Below are 14304 nucleotides of genomic sequence, written 5' to 3' on the forward strand. Positions count from 1 at the left end.
CCCCCCACCATCTTGGTTCAGAAGGTCAGAATGCACGAAAAGCAAGTAAGAGAGGAGGGAGGGAAGAGAAGAGAGATGATAGATAGATAGATAGATAGATAGATAGATAGATAGATAGATAGATAGATAGATAGATAGATAGTAGAAAGATAGATGAATAAATATTCTCTTTTCTGAAATACATATGTGAGCAGAAAGGTCTATCTGGCAATGCAAACGACTCGCAAACTTAGAGTAACACTAAGACACACATTTATATTGATTAAAACAAAATAAAACAAAACAGTAATGAGTTGTTTGCAAGCTGGGTCTTCAGTATTTGTGCAACAGTCCACCACTCACTAAAAGTGAGCTAGATCCAGACCAGTGAATAACGCTTCCACTACACTCACACACTTATCAAATCACTACGCTGCCAAGTAGGTGTAGGTTCTACTTGAACTGTAGTTTGCTTTCACCTCGGCTCCATAGTAAGATCCTGCCTCAAACAAATAAAAACTGCAAAAACATACAAAAACAGGCCCTAAAGAAAAAGTGAATCGTTTAAATAAAGGGACTAAAACGAAATAATGACAGAAAGTCTTGAACTCTGGCAGTGGTTTTCTCACATACTGGCAAAAGATGTAGTATGACGTCCTGTTCTATAACCCCATGTAGGCATTTAAATGGCATACTGTAAAATCTGCAGCAATGCACATGAACGTGCTGTAGGGGACAATGACACTAGACTGAGATAAATAATTAAATCTTCGACACACACATATTTACAAGACAACCGATTTTAAACACGCCTTCCCAGCTGCTCCAGACAGCTCAGTCAGTAGAATGTCAGCAGCTGTTCTTGCAAACTGTGTATGACATGAGACCCTACCACCAAGGAACAGGTTATTCTCCCTTGTGAGCAGCAATCTTAACTCACATTACCACTAGGTAATCATGGGTCGATTAATTCAAGGGAAGTTTTAGCTTTTAGTGTACTTCCAACATTAGAAAATTAGTTCTTAACCAATTATTCTTCTGTCAGAGAACTTAACTCAAATTACATGCTGCCCTATTCCAGAGTTAAGAGATTTGTCACAATCAATGCTTCTGAAATATTAAACTAAAAAGTGTCATGCTAATTACTATGGAATAAATAGCAATTATGATTCTTTCTAAGCAAATAAGCTCAAACTGCTAGCAGTGCATGCTTCCATTACCACTGCTTCCCACAATGCTCATATCATTTATAATAAATTACTGAAAATATGTTTGGAGAACTATTTCAAAAGACCTTATGAAAGGGATATAACAGCACAAAATTCTGTGCAATTGCGCAGTTATTTATAATATTTCTAAAGCAGTAGACTTGAAGGTGGTAACACAGATTCATGCCCATAAATACTGTTTCTGCTACCTAATTATAATAACGAATCAAGCATATGTTCGAGAAAGGTACGTGACGGTTACATAGAGGACTTTAGAAAATTAACATACATTGGCAACAACTATAGTCTATCATGTTAGCATGAACTACAGCTGCGAGCTGGCACTTACAGCTATGTAGTAAACTCTGGCTTTTTCCACCAGCATCCAGTTCCTGTCCAGATCAAGGTGTTTTTCTTTCTTATAACAATTGGCGGCAGCAAGGTTAGCAACAAGGGACCTAAAACCCAAGGAAGAGGAAATGCACGTTACTCATGAAAGTGGAAAACCTTATCAGGTGTTTTATACAGAAAGGAACAAAGTCTTCAAGAGCTGATGGTGAAGAAGAGGATGTGCTTGATGCCCTTAAGAGAAGAAACATGGTAACCAGTATTACCTCAAATTATAAGGCTGGCAAATGAATTTCTTAACCCTGAAATAAGGTTTACTCTTAATATATTAATACAGTTCAAAATGCAGTTAATAAATAGGAGACTAGGTCATGATGAAATAGGAAATCTACACAAACCAAAATTTCATTTTTATGTTAGAAAAATCTTTATAAATATATGACCAGTGAACTATAATTGACTAATTAAATGCTCTTAAGAGCCCAATATGGGATTAATTTCATAAAATACACATATAAACCCAGATCATATTTTTGTGAAGAATACATTTGAAACTATTACATTAAAAAAACTGGAATCAATTAGAACAAGGTTTTGCAGCTGAAAACTCCTGGGCAGAGTTATTTTATAGCTGGAAAATTTAACTAGTTTTCTAGGTTTACAATCTGGTCACTGAAATTGCCTAAAATTCTAACCCAACAATTCAATACAGTTAAGTAAAATTATTTACATTTCACATTAATATAAACCTTTATTCATTCAGATCTGGTTTATAAAATTATTTAGCATTTTTCTCTATAACTACAAATTAAAAACAGTAAGAATTATGCTCTATAGAAAAATGACCTCATCATTTGAGACATTGGGACATTTCCTTCATTTAAGTGAAAAGTTTCTCTTCCAAAACAATTTTCCATTTATCTTGATTTATTTACTGAATATGGAATCTGTTTTATATTGAAATAAAAATAAGAAACTATGCGAAACCTTAATAATACACTTAAGTAGGAATCATTTGAACCCAAATATTAAAAGAAAGAAAGAAAAACAGTTCTATTGCTTTTGTTTGATGTCAGGTATCAAACCCACTCCTAATTTATAACCAACCTAATAGTGATATGGGAATTTTTCATTAAAACACATTCCTGCTAACTTCCATTTTAATCGCAAAACTGTATTTGAGTTCTAAGTTTTAATGATCAGAAGCAAAAAGGAAAAATCTACCAACTCTGCCATATTCCAGCATTTATATATAAAGTGTCTTGCCCCACCCCCCAAAATTCTTACATGTTTTTTTAAAAATCCAGACTAGAACTTCTCATCCTACTCCTCCCTGCTGGGCAGGGTGCTAGGATCACAGACTTAGGTCACCACATCATGTTTATGGGGTGCTAGGTACAGAGGACGGACGGTACTGTGGATTCCAGGTCGGTGTTCTACCAACTGTCCTACATCCACAGCCCCAACGCCATCTGAAAAGCACAGGTTACCACGGCTACAATACCAGTGGGCAAATTGAGTTTTTGACATCTGTAAAACCGAATAATTGTCCAAATAGCAATTTAGTATATAATGATTAGTATATAATTAGTATATAATGATTTAGTATATAATTATAGTATATAATTTAGTATATATTTAACAATTTTATTCTAGCCTTTGTGATGTCAGAAGGAAAACAACCCTTTTATTATTAATGGGGGAAAAAATCTCACTTGAAGAGTAAAAGTTCTTTTAGGAAAGCTGCAAGGGGCAAAGAGACCCAGGTTTGAATAATGAATGGAGAAGTGAAAACTATCAAGTTCCTCTAACGAATCTCTTCTCTCTCTCTCTCTCTCTCTCTCTCTCTCTCTCTCTCTCTCACTCACTCACTCACTCACTCACGTGCGCGCACACACACACACACACACACACACACACACACACCACCACCACCACCACCACTAACAAGAGACCACATTAAAGGAAAGATATAAAAATTACTGGTCCCCTAACTATCCTCAAAACTTTGATGCTATTTTATAGCTATTGTCCACACTGGTCCTCAGCACCCAGAATCATGTCAGGTCCTACTGTGTTTTTGCTGAAGGCAAGCTGGAAGCCAAAATAAAGAAGGTGAGAAAGGGAATTGTCCTAACTTTCTATTTGCTATGATAAACACCATAACCAAGAAAAAACGTGTGCCTTATACTTCCAGGTCACACTCCATCACTGAGGGAGTCAGGGCAGGAACCTGGAGGCAGGAACTGAAGCGGAGGCCATGGAGGAACGCTGCTTACGAGATTGCTTCTGAAGGCTAGCTTTCTGTACAACTTAGGACCACTTGCTCAGGGTGGCACTGCCCGCTGTGGGCTGGGTCCTCTCATATTAATCATTAATCAAGAAAATGTACCATGGGCAGGCCTATAGGGTAATCTGAAGGAGGCAGTTTCTCAGTTGAGGTTTTCTTACCAACTGACTCTATTTTAAGTTAAACTGAACAATCTTACCACCAGAGGGATGGGTCAGGACAGAAAAACAGTACAAAGAATGAAGGACAAATTACATATTTGTATGTGTGGAGGACCCAGCTGGGCATGGTACACCGATAATCGGGACACTGTGGGAGGCAGAAGTATAAAGACAGGCGCAAGTTTGATGTTGGTTTGATCTTTATAGTAAATTCCAGGCTAGCCAGGACCGCAACTGCAGACCCCATCTTCAAAAAACCAAACAAAGTAAAGCAACTACAAAGAATGCAAATATTGGAGTGGATTAAAATTTAAAGTATGTAATTTCTGAGGATTCTAATAAAACGGTAACAAAAACGGTGGATTTCTTTTGCCCATGCAAAGGAGAAGGGAGGCTTCCCGCTCCCCCACGTATGGTTCCGATAATGTTAGAAAAGTGTGTGTACTCTGTGGGAATAATGCACACCTACATAGCAGTAAGTAAAACCAATTCATGGAAGGCCCTGAGAGAGACAGAGACTGAGAGAGATAGAGATTATAACTTACTCAACTTTCTGTTGAGTAACCATGGTAGGCAGGAGTGCTGGGACTAAGAGCACCAGCTGCCGGCTCTGCAGATTTTTCTGCTCTGCGGTCCATGCTTCCCCACTAGGGGCACTGTTCGGGGCATGTTTGGATTTTTCTGCTCCACACCCAATGGAAAAGGTCTGAAAGAAGTTCACTGCAAGATAAAGAACTAGTCATTTTAGTTCTTTCCAGGTCTGCCTGGAAGCGTCGGAGGACAATCTCCCATCTGGCAAATAGCACTGGGGACTCTCTGACTCATTTTAACATAGCATATCTGACTGCGAAAATGCCATACTTAGTCATTCTGCAGATCTGTGACCTGCTCTGGCTGTTTGACCCTATCTCTTTTTTCTCAGCATCTTTTGCTTTCTTTTGATTTCAAGAACAGTAGTACCAAGGACCCTCTATTATACCGGGGGGGGGGGGGGAAGTGGGGGAGGGGGGGTGTACTATTACTGCAATGGGATGCCACTTTGTTATTTGAACAATAAAGGGACTTCTGAAATGTAATTTAAAAAAGGTGTGTGTGTGTGTGTGTGTGTGTGTGTGTGTGTGTGTGTACACACTCTCATCTCCACATGCAAGTTTTGATGTATCTCCTGGATCTCTAGCCTGTGGTTCTCCCGTGTCTGACTCTTACATGCTGCAATTCTACAGGCATGAGCCAAGGCACTTGGCTTGGTTGCTGACTGAGCGCTGTGTTACAAGACTGGTGTTGTTTAACAGCGGTGGAAACTCTGTGGCACTCACGCTTATATAAGCAGATTCTCATATTCTGTGATCAGGTTATGCTGACAAGATCATTCTTTCTCTTCTGATACAAGTTCAGCAAATTACAAGATGTAAAATCCTGAACACGTTTTCTTTTACTAAGCTTAATTATTCAAGGTAGAGACTAGATAAGATAATCTCAAGCTTTCGCTGAGATATACCTCATGAATTCAAAAGTAGGTCTAACAAAAAACAAACTTAAAAAGGAGCCTGCCTGAAGGCGGGAATCTCATCACAGGACTCTGACCTTAGGAAGCCATAATAAAGGTAGTAGGAGAGACAGCTTCACAAAGCTGTCTACTGGCCTCCACAAGTGTGCAACAGCTCGCACATACACCACACAAACACAACATCATGATATATGAATAAATAACCAAAATCTTGCTAAGAAACAAAAACAACAAAAAAAAAGGAAGTTGGCCTGAAGTGGCCTGTATAAAACACTACATACATGGATGAAATTCTTAAATAGTACAAGTTAATTAAACACAAGGTAAAAAAAAATGACACAAGGAAGAAGGGCTTATTGAACATTAAAAACAGTTACTAAAGTGAAGTTCAAATTGTTTGTAATTCAGGTTTCCTCGGTGTCCCCACAGCTGTGGGGAGGGCGATCCAGGTTGGTAATGACTCACCTGTTGCCACCAGTGATGCACGCAGCGCACGTTCCAGTTGGCTGCTCGTTCTGCTCGTAGTAATGAGCATCCACATGTGCGTCGGCAGCTTTACGCTTCAGGATCTCCCCAAACTTATCTATCCCGATGCATCCAAAGAAGGTTGCTGCTTTGTGCGGCTCCTGAATCATCCACTGAAAAACAGGAGCATAAATGACTGGATGGGTCAGAAACACAATGGATAATTCAGGACTCTGTCAGGGATGCTGCCATGACAGGCATGCTTTGTAATGACAACACAAATGGTACTCAACTGCTTAGAACAACAAACTTGACAAAACAGCCATACGGGTCTTACTCTATCCACTACACGAGGGACGGATGCAGAGTGGACCTTTAGAACTCAGAAGCTAAAGTTATAGGGACTTTAAATCGAAAGCTGGCTATTTATAGGGCTATCAAGGTTAAGAGCCTTGTACTTTAGGACACAGGCTAAACCAAACCTCACAGCTGGTGTTCTTGTCTCCGCATCTTATGGGATTACAGATGTGAGCTGCCATCTTGGCATCACCTTAGCCTTTCTACAGCTTACTTTTCTAATATAAAAATGGAGAAATGATAAAACACGTACTTCATAGAATAGGTGCAGATTAACTGAAATAACGTAAGTCAGTGTCTACGCAAAGCTGAGCATTGTGTCCAAGACAAAATAAGCAGCATTTTAAAGCTGTGGTAATCAATACTTTTATACTTCTTGAAATAATTTATAAATTATGCTAAAACATGCTGATGCTTAATTACCATTTAAAATAGTGCCTGAGCATGGAGATGCATGCCTGAAACTCTAACACCTGGAGATGGAAGCAGGAGAACCTCCAGTTAAATGTTTAAGCTTGCAAACTGCTTAGGTTCTATGAGGAGACTGTCTTTAAAAAAAAAAAGTGCTCAAACAGAGGGTGGATTTAATTAAGTCATGGGGCAGAGAATAAGATACTTTGGAATGCACATCCATCTTAAAAAGAAGATTTTATATCCCACAGCTCAGGGAATGTCCAGAAAAAGCAGGCAATGTGTTATCTGCAGTGGAGCAGTATTTCCATCTGACAGGGCTGTTGCACACACTTGCTACGGCTAATGCTGGGGGGGTGAGACCTATGAGGAGGTCGACACTGCCAAAATCACAGTACTGGTAAGTGAGGGGCTTGAGCAGCCCCACTATCGGAAGAGCCACTGGCAATTGAAATTGATTACTGCTGGAGTGGAGAAGTCAGCTTTCTTTGGGGATGCTCAAAGAAAGAGCATGAGAGGCTGGTCCTACACCTACACGTGTGCAGACAGAAGGCACATGAAGTATGAGTAAAAAGTGGTAGGGGGCAATGAAAGGAACTGGGGGATATTTGCTGCAAAAGGTATTATATGCATGTACACACATTGAAATCTGTAAAGATTGACATGTTAAAATTCTAACTACAAATACCTCATGTCATAAAAGTGATTCTTATAAACTTTAGTATTCTTTTTGTAAATGATTCATAATAGATTTCTTTTAATATGCATGATTTTCATTGATTTGAACTCTTTTAAAGTAGCTCTTGTCCCTGAGGCTTCTCATACTCTGTTAGTGATTCTAAAGAGACTATTTTTTTTTTCAAATAAAGTTGTTAAAAATACTCTGTATATAAGCTAAAAAAAAGTATCAACACAGGAGGCTGAGGAGATTGCTGTGGACCCAGGTTCAATTGTCAACACACATGTTATAGCTCACAGCTGTCTATGATTTTAGATCCAATGTTTCAATACCTTCTTTTCACCTCCATGGGTATTACATGCTTGTAGTGCAGACACACATGAAGACAAAATACTCATATAAATAAAATTCCAATAAGCTATAAATAAAAATAAATAAAACAAACAACATATATTTTGAAATACTGAGTATATTTGTTAAGTATACAAATAGTGAATATCTGTCTGTGTGTTTATCTATCTATCTAAACATAAATGTATAATGTATAGTAATACATTTACAGATAAAGGAACAGAGAGAACTGCAAAGGGACCTCCTGATGACAAAGAGTACTATTTTTAGAGTTTTATCCTTAAGATGCACATCAGCACTGCAGATGTAATTATTCATTCATATCTTGCTTAAATCAAATAATGTTACAGAAGACTTGCCAAATAAACTGGATGAACCTGTTGGCTAGAAACCTATATTCACGTACAAACCATGGAAGAGGTGTAGAGACCAACCCATCTGAGTAATTCTAGCACTTGGGAGGGAGAGGCAAGGGAGTGGGGAGATGGAGTATGTCTGGGGAAATAGGATGAGATCATGAATTCCACAAGGAAACCTTTCCGTCTACAGAACTAAGGGATAGAGCTTAGTGGTAAAGCTTAGGCATTTATATGGACAAAGCATTCAAACTCCAGCTCAGCAACAAGCCCCAAAACAATAGTAGCAACAACGAAACAAAAAGGATTCATGGGTATAGACAGTTCTCTAGGACATCTTGTGAAGACAGAAATGTTATAAAAGAAAAGGCTTGAGAATAAAAATATCACCAGAAAGCTTCCAGGCATGGAATTTGTCAATATTTCCTAAGGAATTCAAACAAAACAAAACAAACAAACAAAAAAACAAGTCAAATACAGCCAAAGTAAATAACTATGACAACAACAGATGAGACCTATTGAACAGCAAAAGGAATGATCAATAAAGCAAAAGGGCAGTTATGTATCTGATGAGAGGTTAATATCCAGAATACTAAGAAATTTCTACCACACCACAATGAAACAAACAGCCTGAATGAAATATGGCCGATGGTGTTGAGCCGGTGTGTCTCTAATTATCCAAATGGCCAATGAGCACATGAAGATGCTCAACAGTCCTAACCACCAGGAAAACAAAACAAAAAAACAATCAAAAGCATCATTAGATGTCATTTAACACCAAAAATGACACCAAGAAAAGAGGAGAAAATAGGCAACGTCATTGATACTAGATAAAGACAGGGCCGCTGACAGAGGGGACCCTGAGGGGACCCTGACATTAGATGCACTATCAGGAGGCAAGTTTCTGACTGCTTCTCCCGATGAAGTCAGTACACACCAACAAGCACTGAAAGAAATACAGGAGAATAAATTGTGAAAAATTGTTTCAAAGAAGAGTAAGTTAAAATTATGGTAATCCTTAAAATTCTGGCCACATGCATACTTCAGAAGTGGGAGGAATAATAAGGAATCTACCTAAAAGCTCTTGAATAAAAACAGGCATGGTGGTACTTGTGTGTAATCCTAGCACTTGAAGTAGAGGAGTATCTGGAGTTTAAGGTCTTCTTTGGCTGCATACAGTTTCTAGAGGTTCTGGAGCAGCATTTCTCAACATGTGGGTCATGACCCCTTTGGAGGTTATACATCAGATATGCTGTATATCAATATTTACATTATGGTTCATAACAGTAGCAAAATTACAGTCATGATGTAGTGACAAAAGGGTTGAGAACTACTGTTGTAGAGGATAGAGAACGTGGAAGACTGATTTCTCCAAGTATGTAGCTTTTGGGAGTCTGTCATCTACCCCGAATGGGACATTTCAGTGGCACTTCCAGAAGTAACTGTCACCCATGTCCCTATAAGTAAGCCCCGTGAACTCTTGGTCTGTTTAGCTGTACAGTGATGGAATAAGTGTTTTTTTTGCTTTTTATATATATAAAACAATAATATAGGAAAAGAGACTATTAATCTGATGGGATAGGAGAGAGACTAGAAAGGGCTATAGGGAGGAAAGGGGGATGTGATACAGTTCTATTTTAATTAAAATATATTCTTTTTTTGTTGTTGTTGAGCAAACATAATAAAAGCAATATACAGCAAACCAACAGCCAACATCAAACTTAATGGGGGGAAACTTGAAGCAATCCCACTAAAATCAGGAACTCGACAAGGCTGCCCACTCTCCCCCTACCTATTCAACATAGTACTGGAAGGCCTGGCAGGAGCAATTAGACAACAAAAGGAAATTAAAGGGATACAAGTTGGAAAGGAAGAAGTAAAAACATCACTGTTTACAGATGACATGATAGTGTACTTAAGCGACCCCACAACTTTCATCAGAGAACTCCTACAGATGATAAACAAGTTCAGCAAAGTGGCTAAATATAAAATTAACTCAAACAAATCAGTAGCCTTCCTATATTCAAAGGACAAACATGTGGAGAAAAAAATTAGGGAAAAGATACCCTTCACAATAGTCACAAAAACTATGAAATACCTTGGTGTGACTCTAACTAAGCAAGTGAAGAACCTGCATGACAAGAACTTCAAACCTCTAAAGAATGAAATCAAGGAAGATCTCAGAAAATGGAAAGATCTCCCATGCTCATGGATTGGAAAGATCAACATTTTAAAAATGGCCATCTTACCAAAAGCAATCTAGATTCAATGCAATCCCCATCAAAATTCCAACCCAGTTCTTCATTGAGTTGGAAAGAGCAATGTGCAATTTCATCTGGAATAACAAAAGACCTAGAATAGCGAAATCCATCCTCAACAACAAGAAAACATCTGCAGGAATCACTATCCCTGACCTCAAGCTATATTACAAGGCAATTGTGATGAAAACTGCATGGTACTGGTACAGAAATAGGCACATGGATTAATGGAATAGAATAGAAGATCCAGAAATGAGCCCTCACATATATGGTCACCTGATTTTTGACAAAGGAGCTATAAACATTCAATGGAAAAAGGACAGCCTATTCAACAAATGGTGCTGGTCCAACTGGCACTCAGCATGCAGAAGAATGAAAATAGACCCTTTCTTATATACTTGTACAAAGGTCAAGTGCAAGTGGATCAAAGATCTCCACATTAAACCAGGTACACTGAAACTATTAGATGAGAAAGTAGGGAAAACCTTAGAACTCAAAGGCACAGGAGAAAATTTCCTAAACAGAACACCAATGGCTTGAGCTCTAAGGTCAAAGACTGACAAATGGGACTTAATGAGATTGCAAAGTTTCTGTAAGGCTAAAGACACTGTCAAGAAAACAAAATGACAGCCAACAGAGTGGGAAAAGATCTTTACCAACACCACATCAGATAGAGGCCTAATATCCAAGGTATACAAAGAACTCAAAAAGCTAGACACCAGAGAATTAAACAACCCTATTAAAAAATGGGGTACAGAATGAGTGTTTTGATCTGTTGTTTGTTAATGGTATCCTGCCTGCCATGAACAGGTGTGTGTTTGTGACTCCCAGGAAGATAGCACAATGACACATAGTATCAATGCAATCCTAACCAAAGCCTCAACAAGCTACCCCAGGAAATGAAGCCGCTGATAACATGATCAGGGAAATACAGAAAAGGAGCCATATGTGCAAAAGATAGGAAGCCCATCACTCTGAGAGATGTCAATGCTGTTGAAGCCTAAATTCTTCTATTAGTAAATGTATAATCTTGCTGATACTGTGAGAATCAGAAAGGCCTAGCTGCAACAGAAAATGCAGTCATTATTGGCATAGTTTGATTGAACTTAATAACAGAAACAGTAAGGTACTACAAACAGCCAGTAGAGAGATTAATTGCCATGAAGGGATGACAAACGGTTTCCAAAGGTATGTGATGTCATCAATTGTCTTTAAAAGTTGCACCTAAGACTTTGGGACTGACAATGGACGTCAAAGAGAGGCATATAGCATAGCAGGTGGTGTATTTTATCAACCTTATTATGGTGTTCCTAGTTCCAACCAAAAATTCAATTTTTCTGACAGTTATCTTGTGGGCACTGCAAACCTCCACAGCCTGAGGCCTAGACTGCTCATCGGCAGGATAGCTCATCACTTCACCTTGACCTTTAAGTACCGCCTTTTAATCACAGAAACAAAATACATTTGCTTTTGCAAAGTACCTATGGCATTGAAAGCAATGTAATGGCTTAAAGGGGGAAAGTTCTGAAGGAGTGGTTCTTGCTGCCTCAGACAGATGTCACCATGCTGCCCTTGAAAAACTAAACTGTGCAGAGGAAGGAGCCTTGCTAGCTCAGTAGGTGGCATGTTGGTCTGACAAAACATTTAGGGGATTTTGTGTAGATTTGCTACAGGATCACAGAGGGCCTGCAAGGGCACACCTTGGGAAGTGAGGACGAATGTTAACAAAGACTAATGAAAAAGATAACTAGAGTATGAGAAGTGTGAAGATGGAACAACCATTCAGGAAGGAAAATCTAGTGGGAAATAGAGGCCCAGGCCAGATGATTAAATATCACTATATAAAGGATGGGTACCATCCTGTAGGTTTAATAAAGCACACGGAGGGTTCTCAGCAAATGAGGAAGATTATAAAAGCCCATGCCTTATTAACGCAAGGATCCAGACAAAGTAAATTTACAACCATCCTTAAGTAGGCGCTGAATAATTGGCATACTGAGCTTCACATGAAGAGTCTTTAACAACACATTCAAAGATTTCTATTAATATTAGCGCTACCTTTCAGGTGAATTCTACCTTCACTCAACTGCAATCTTTAGGGAACTAAAACTACCAACGATGCATGAGAGCCAGTCACTTTTGGGATAATGCCACATGCTTTATTAATTGTAACTAAATGATGAAGAATGACACGCAGACACTAAAATAGTTGAAAGATAAGCCGCACACAGGAAACTTTATGACGGAAAAACCTGGAGGCGCTCCAGGAAAACTGAAAAGCACCGCTGAAAAGAAGAATGGAATGTCAAACCTGGGAAACAACAGTAAGCATCCATCAGATGAAGAGCAGCATCTAAGGCCGAGAGCGAGGTGGGCGGGGCGGCTCAGGGGCAGAGGTGCTCCACCCAACAGTGCACAGTCTTATTTTGTGTAGAACGGAACCATGGTCATATATACCATAACGTTTCCCCTGTGTATGAAGTTATGTGACCATCTCAACAGTCAAACTCCAGGACATTTCCAGCTTCTCAAAAACTGTCCTGGTAATGTACCCATTAACAGTCCTTCAATTCCCATCCACTAGAGGAAACAACCACATACTTTTCAGCTATCCCCTGCCTTCAGCTTTGATTTCCCTCAAAGCTACTACATGAGGGAGCTTCCTAAAATGTTCTCTCAGAGGAAAGGGCAGGCCATCACCGAACCACCAGTTAGCCAGCACTGAGGTCAGCTTCAGCAAACTCCATTCTGCTCCCTTCCCTGGTCCAATTTAGGATTCCCTCTACTTCCCCCCTACCTTCTCTCTCTCCTTTCCTCCCTCCCCGCCTTTCCTTCTCCTCCCACACTCATGTATCTCTTGTATTCCTCGATGGCCTGGAAGCCTCTGTGCAAATAAGGTTGACACTGACGGTTCGATCCTCCACCTTTTGAGTGTTGGGATTACAGAATACACATCTCAGTGTGTGCAGTACTGGGCTGCATTCCCAGCCTTTCTATCTTATTCTTTTAAGTAAACCTTTTCCAACGTCTATTCTGGATGCTGATGTTGGGTAATGCCACAGGAGATGCCTTATTGTCATAAATTAGTTTTTCCTAATAAATTTCCTGTTCAACAAAATTTCTTGGCTCAGTTGAAAGACCTGTGTTTTCATTTCCAAATTTATAATAATATTAATTAATATTATAATAAAAATATTAATTTCTTCTAAACAAATAGTATTGGGGATGATGAAATGGCTCATGGTGTGGAGTTAATTCAGCAGGTTAAAGTGACTGTTGAAGTCAGAAGATGTGTGCTTTATTTTCAGAAACCCCATCAGGAGCCCACTGAAAGCTAGTAGCTGACTTTTCTATTACATCATGGTATGTGCTCACTCAAGAAGCCACCCCGATATTTGTGCGTAGTCACAAATATGCATTCATGCACTTGCTTGTGCATGCATGTGTGTGTGTGCGCGTGAACACGCACACACACACGCACACGCACACGCACACACACAATGTATTTCTCTCTCTTTTTAAAGACTACATTGATTTACACTTTTAGTTTTCTACAAAACACAAAGTATCTGATGTGCTGCACATAGAGAAGTCATTGATAATGGAACTACTTACGTAGATTCTGGGTTTGGTATAGAATCTGGCAATAAAAGTTGGCAGAACAAATTTTAATTATTATAATTACTATTGTAACTACACGATCAGTATCATTAACATCACTGTTGTTCTGATTTTACTTTAAAGGTTACTATGTTGGATGTACATGGTGAGCTTGTGTGCCTGTATACGCAGGCATGTGGAGGTCACAGCACAACTTTAGGCACTCGCTTTGTATGGGAAATACCATCTACCACTCACTCACTTCTTACCCAGACAGTTGGTTTAACTTTGGTGTGTTTCTCAGAAGAGGGTTTAGAAACTGCATGAAATTACT

The 14304-nt window shown here is 39.1% G+C and overlaps 1 protein-coding gene across 3 annotated transcripts in view; it reads right to left on the bottom strand.

The window, feature by feature from the left end:
- Positions 1-14304, bottom strand: part of ADK (adenosine kinase) — a 374447-nt gene that overhangs the window by 199513 nt on the left and 160630 nt on the right. For all 3 annotated transcript variants that reach the window (XM_080926022.1, XM_080926020.1, XM_080926021.1), the window contains exons 5-6: positions 5959-6131; positions 1537-1645 (exon numbers count right to left, since the gene is read on the bottom strand). In XM_080926022.1, coding sequence (XP_080782148.1) covers positions 1537-1645; positions 5959-6131 — 282 coding nt within the window. The remainder of the gene's footprint in view (positions 1-1536; positions 1646-5958; positions 6132-14304) is intronic.

This window comes from Micromys minutus (assembly GCF_963924665.1).
Source record: "Micromys minutus genome assembly, chromosome: 12".
In the NCBI taxonomy this organism is placed as follows: Eukaryota; Metazoa; Chordata; class Mammalia; order Rodentia; family Muridae; genus Micromys; species Micromys minutus.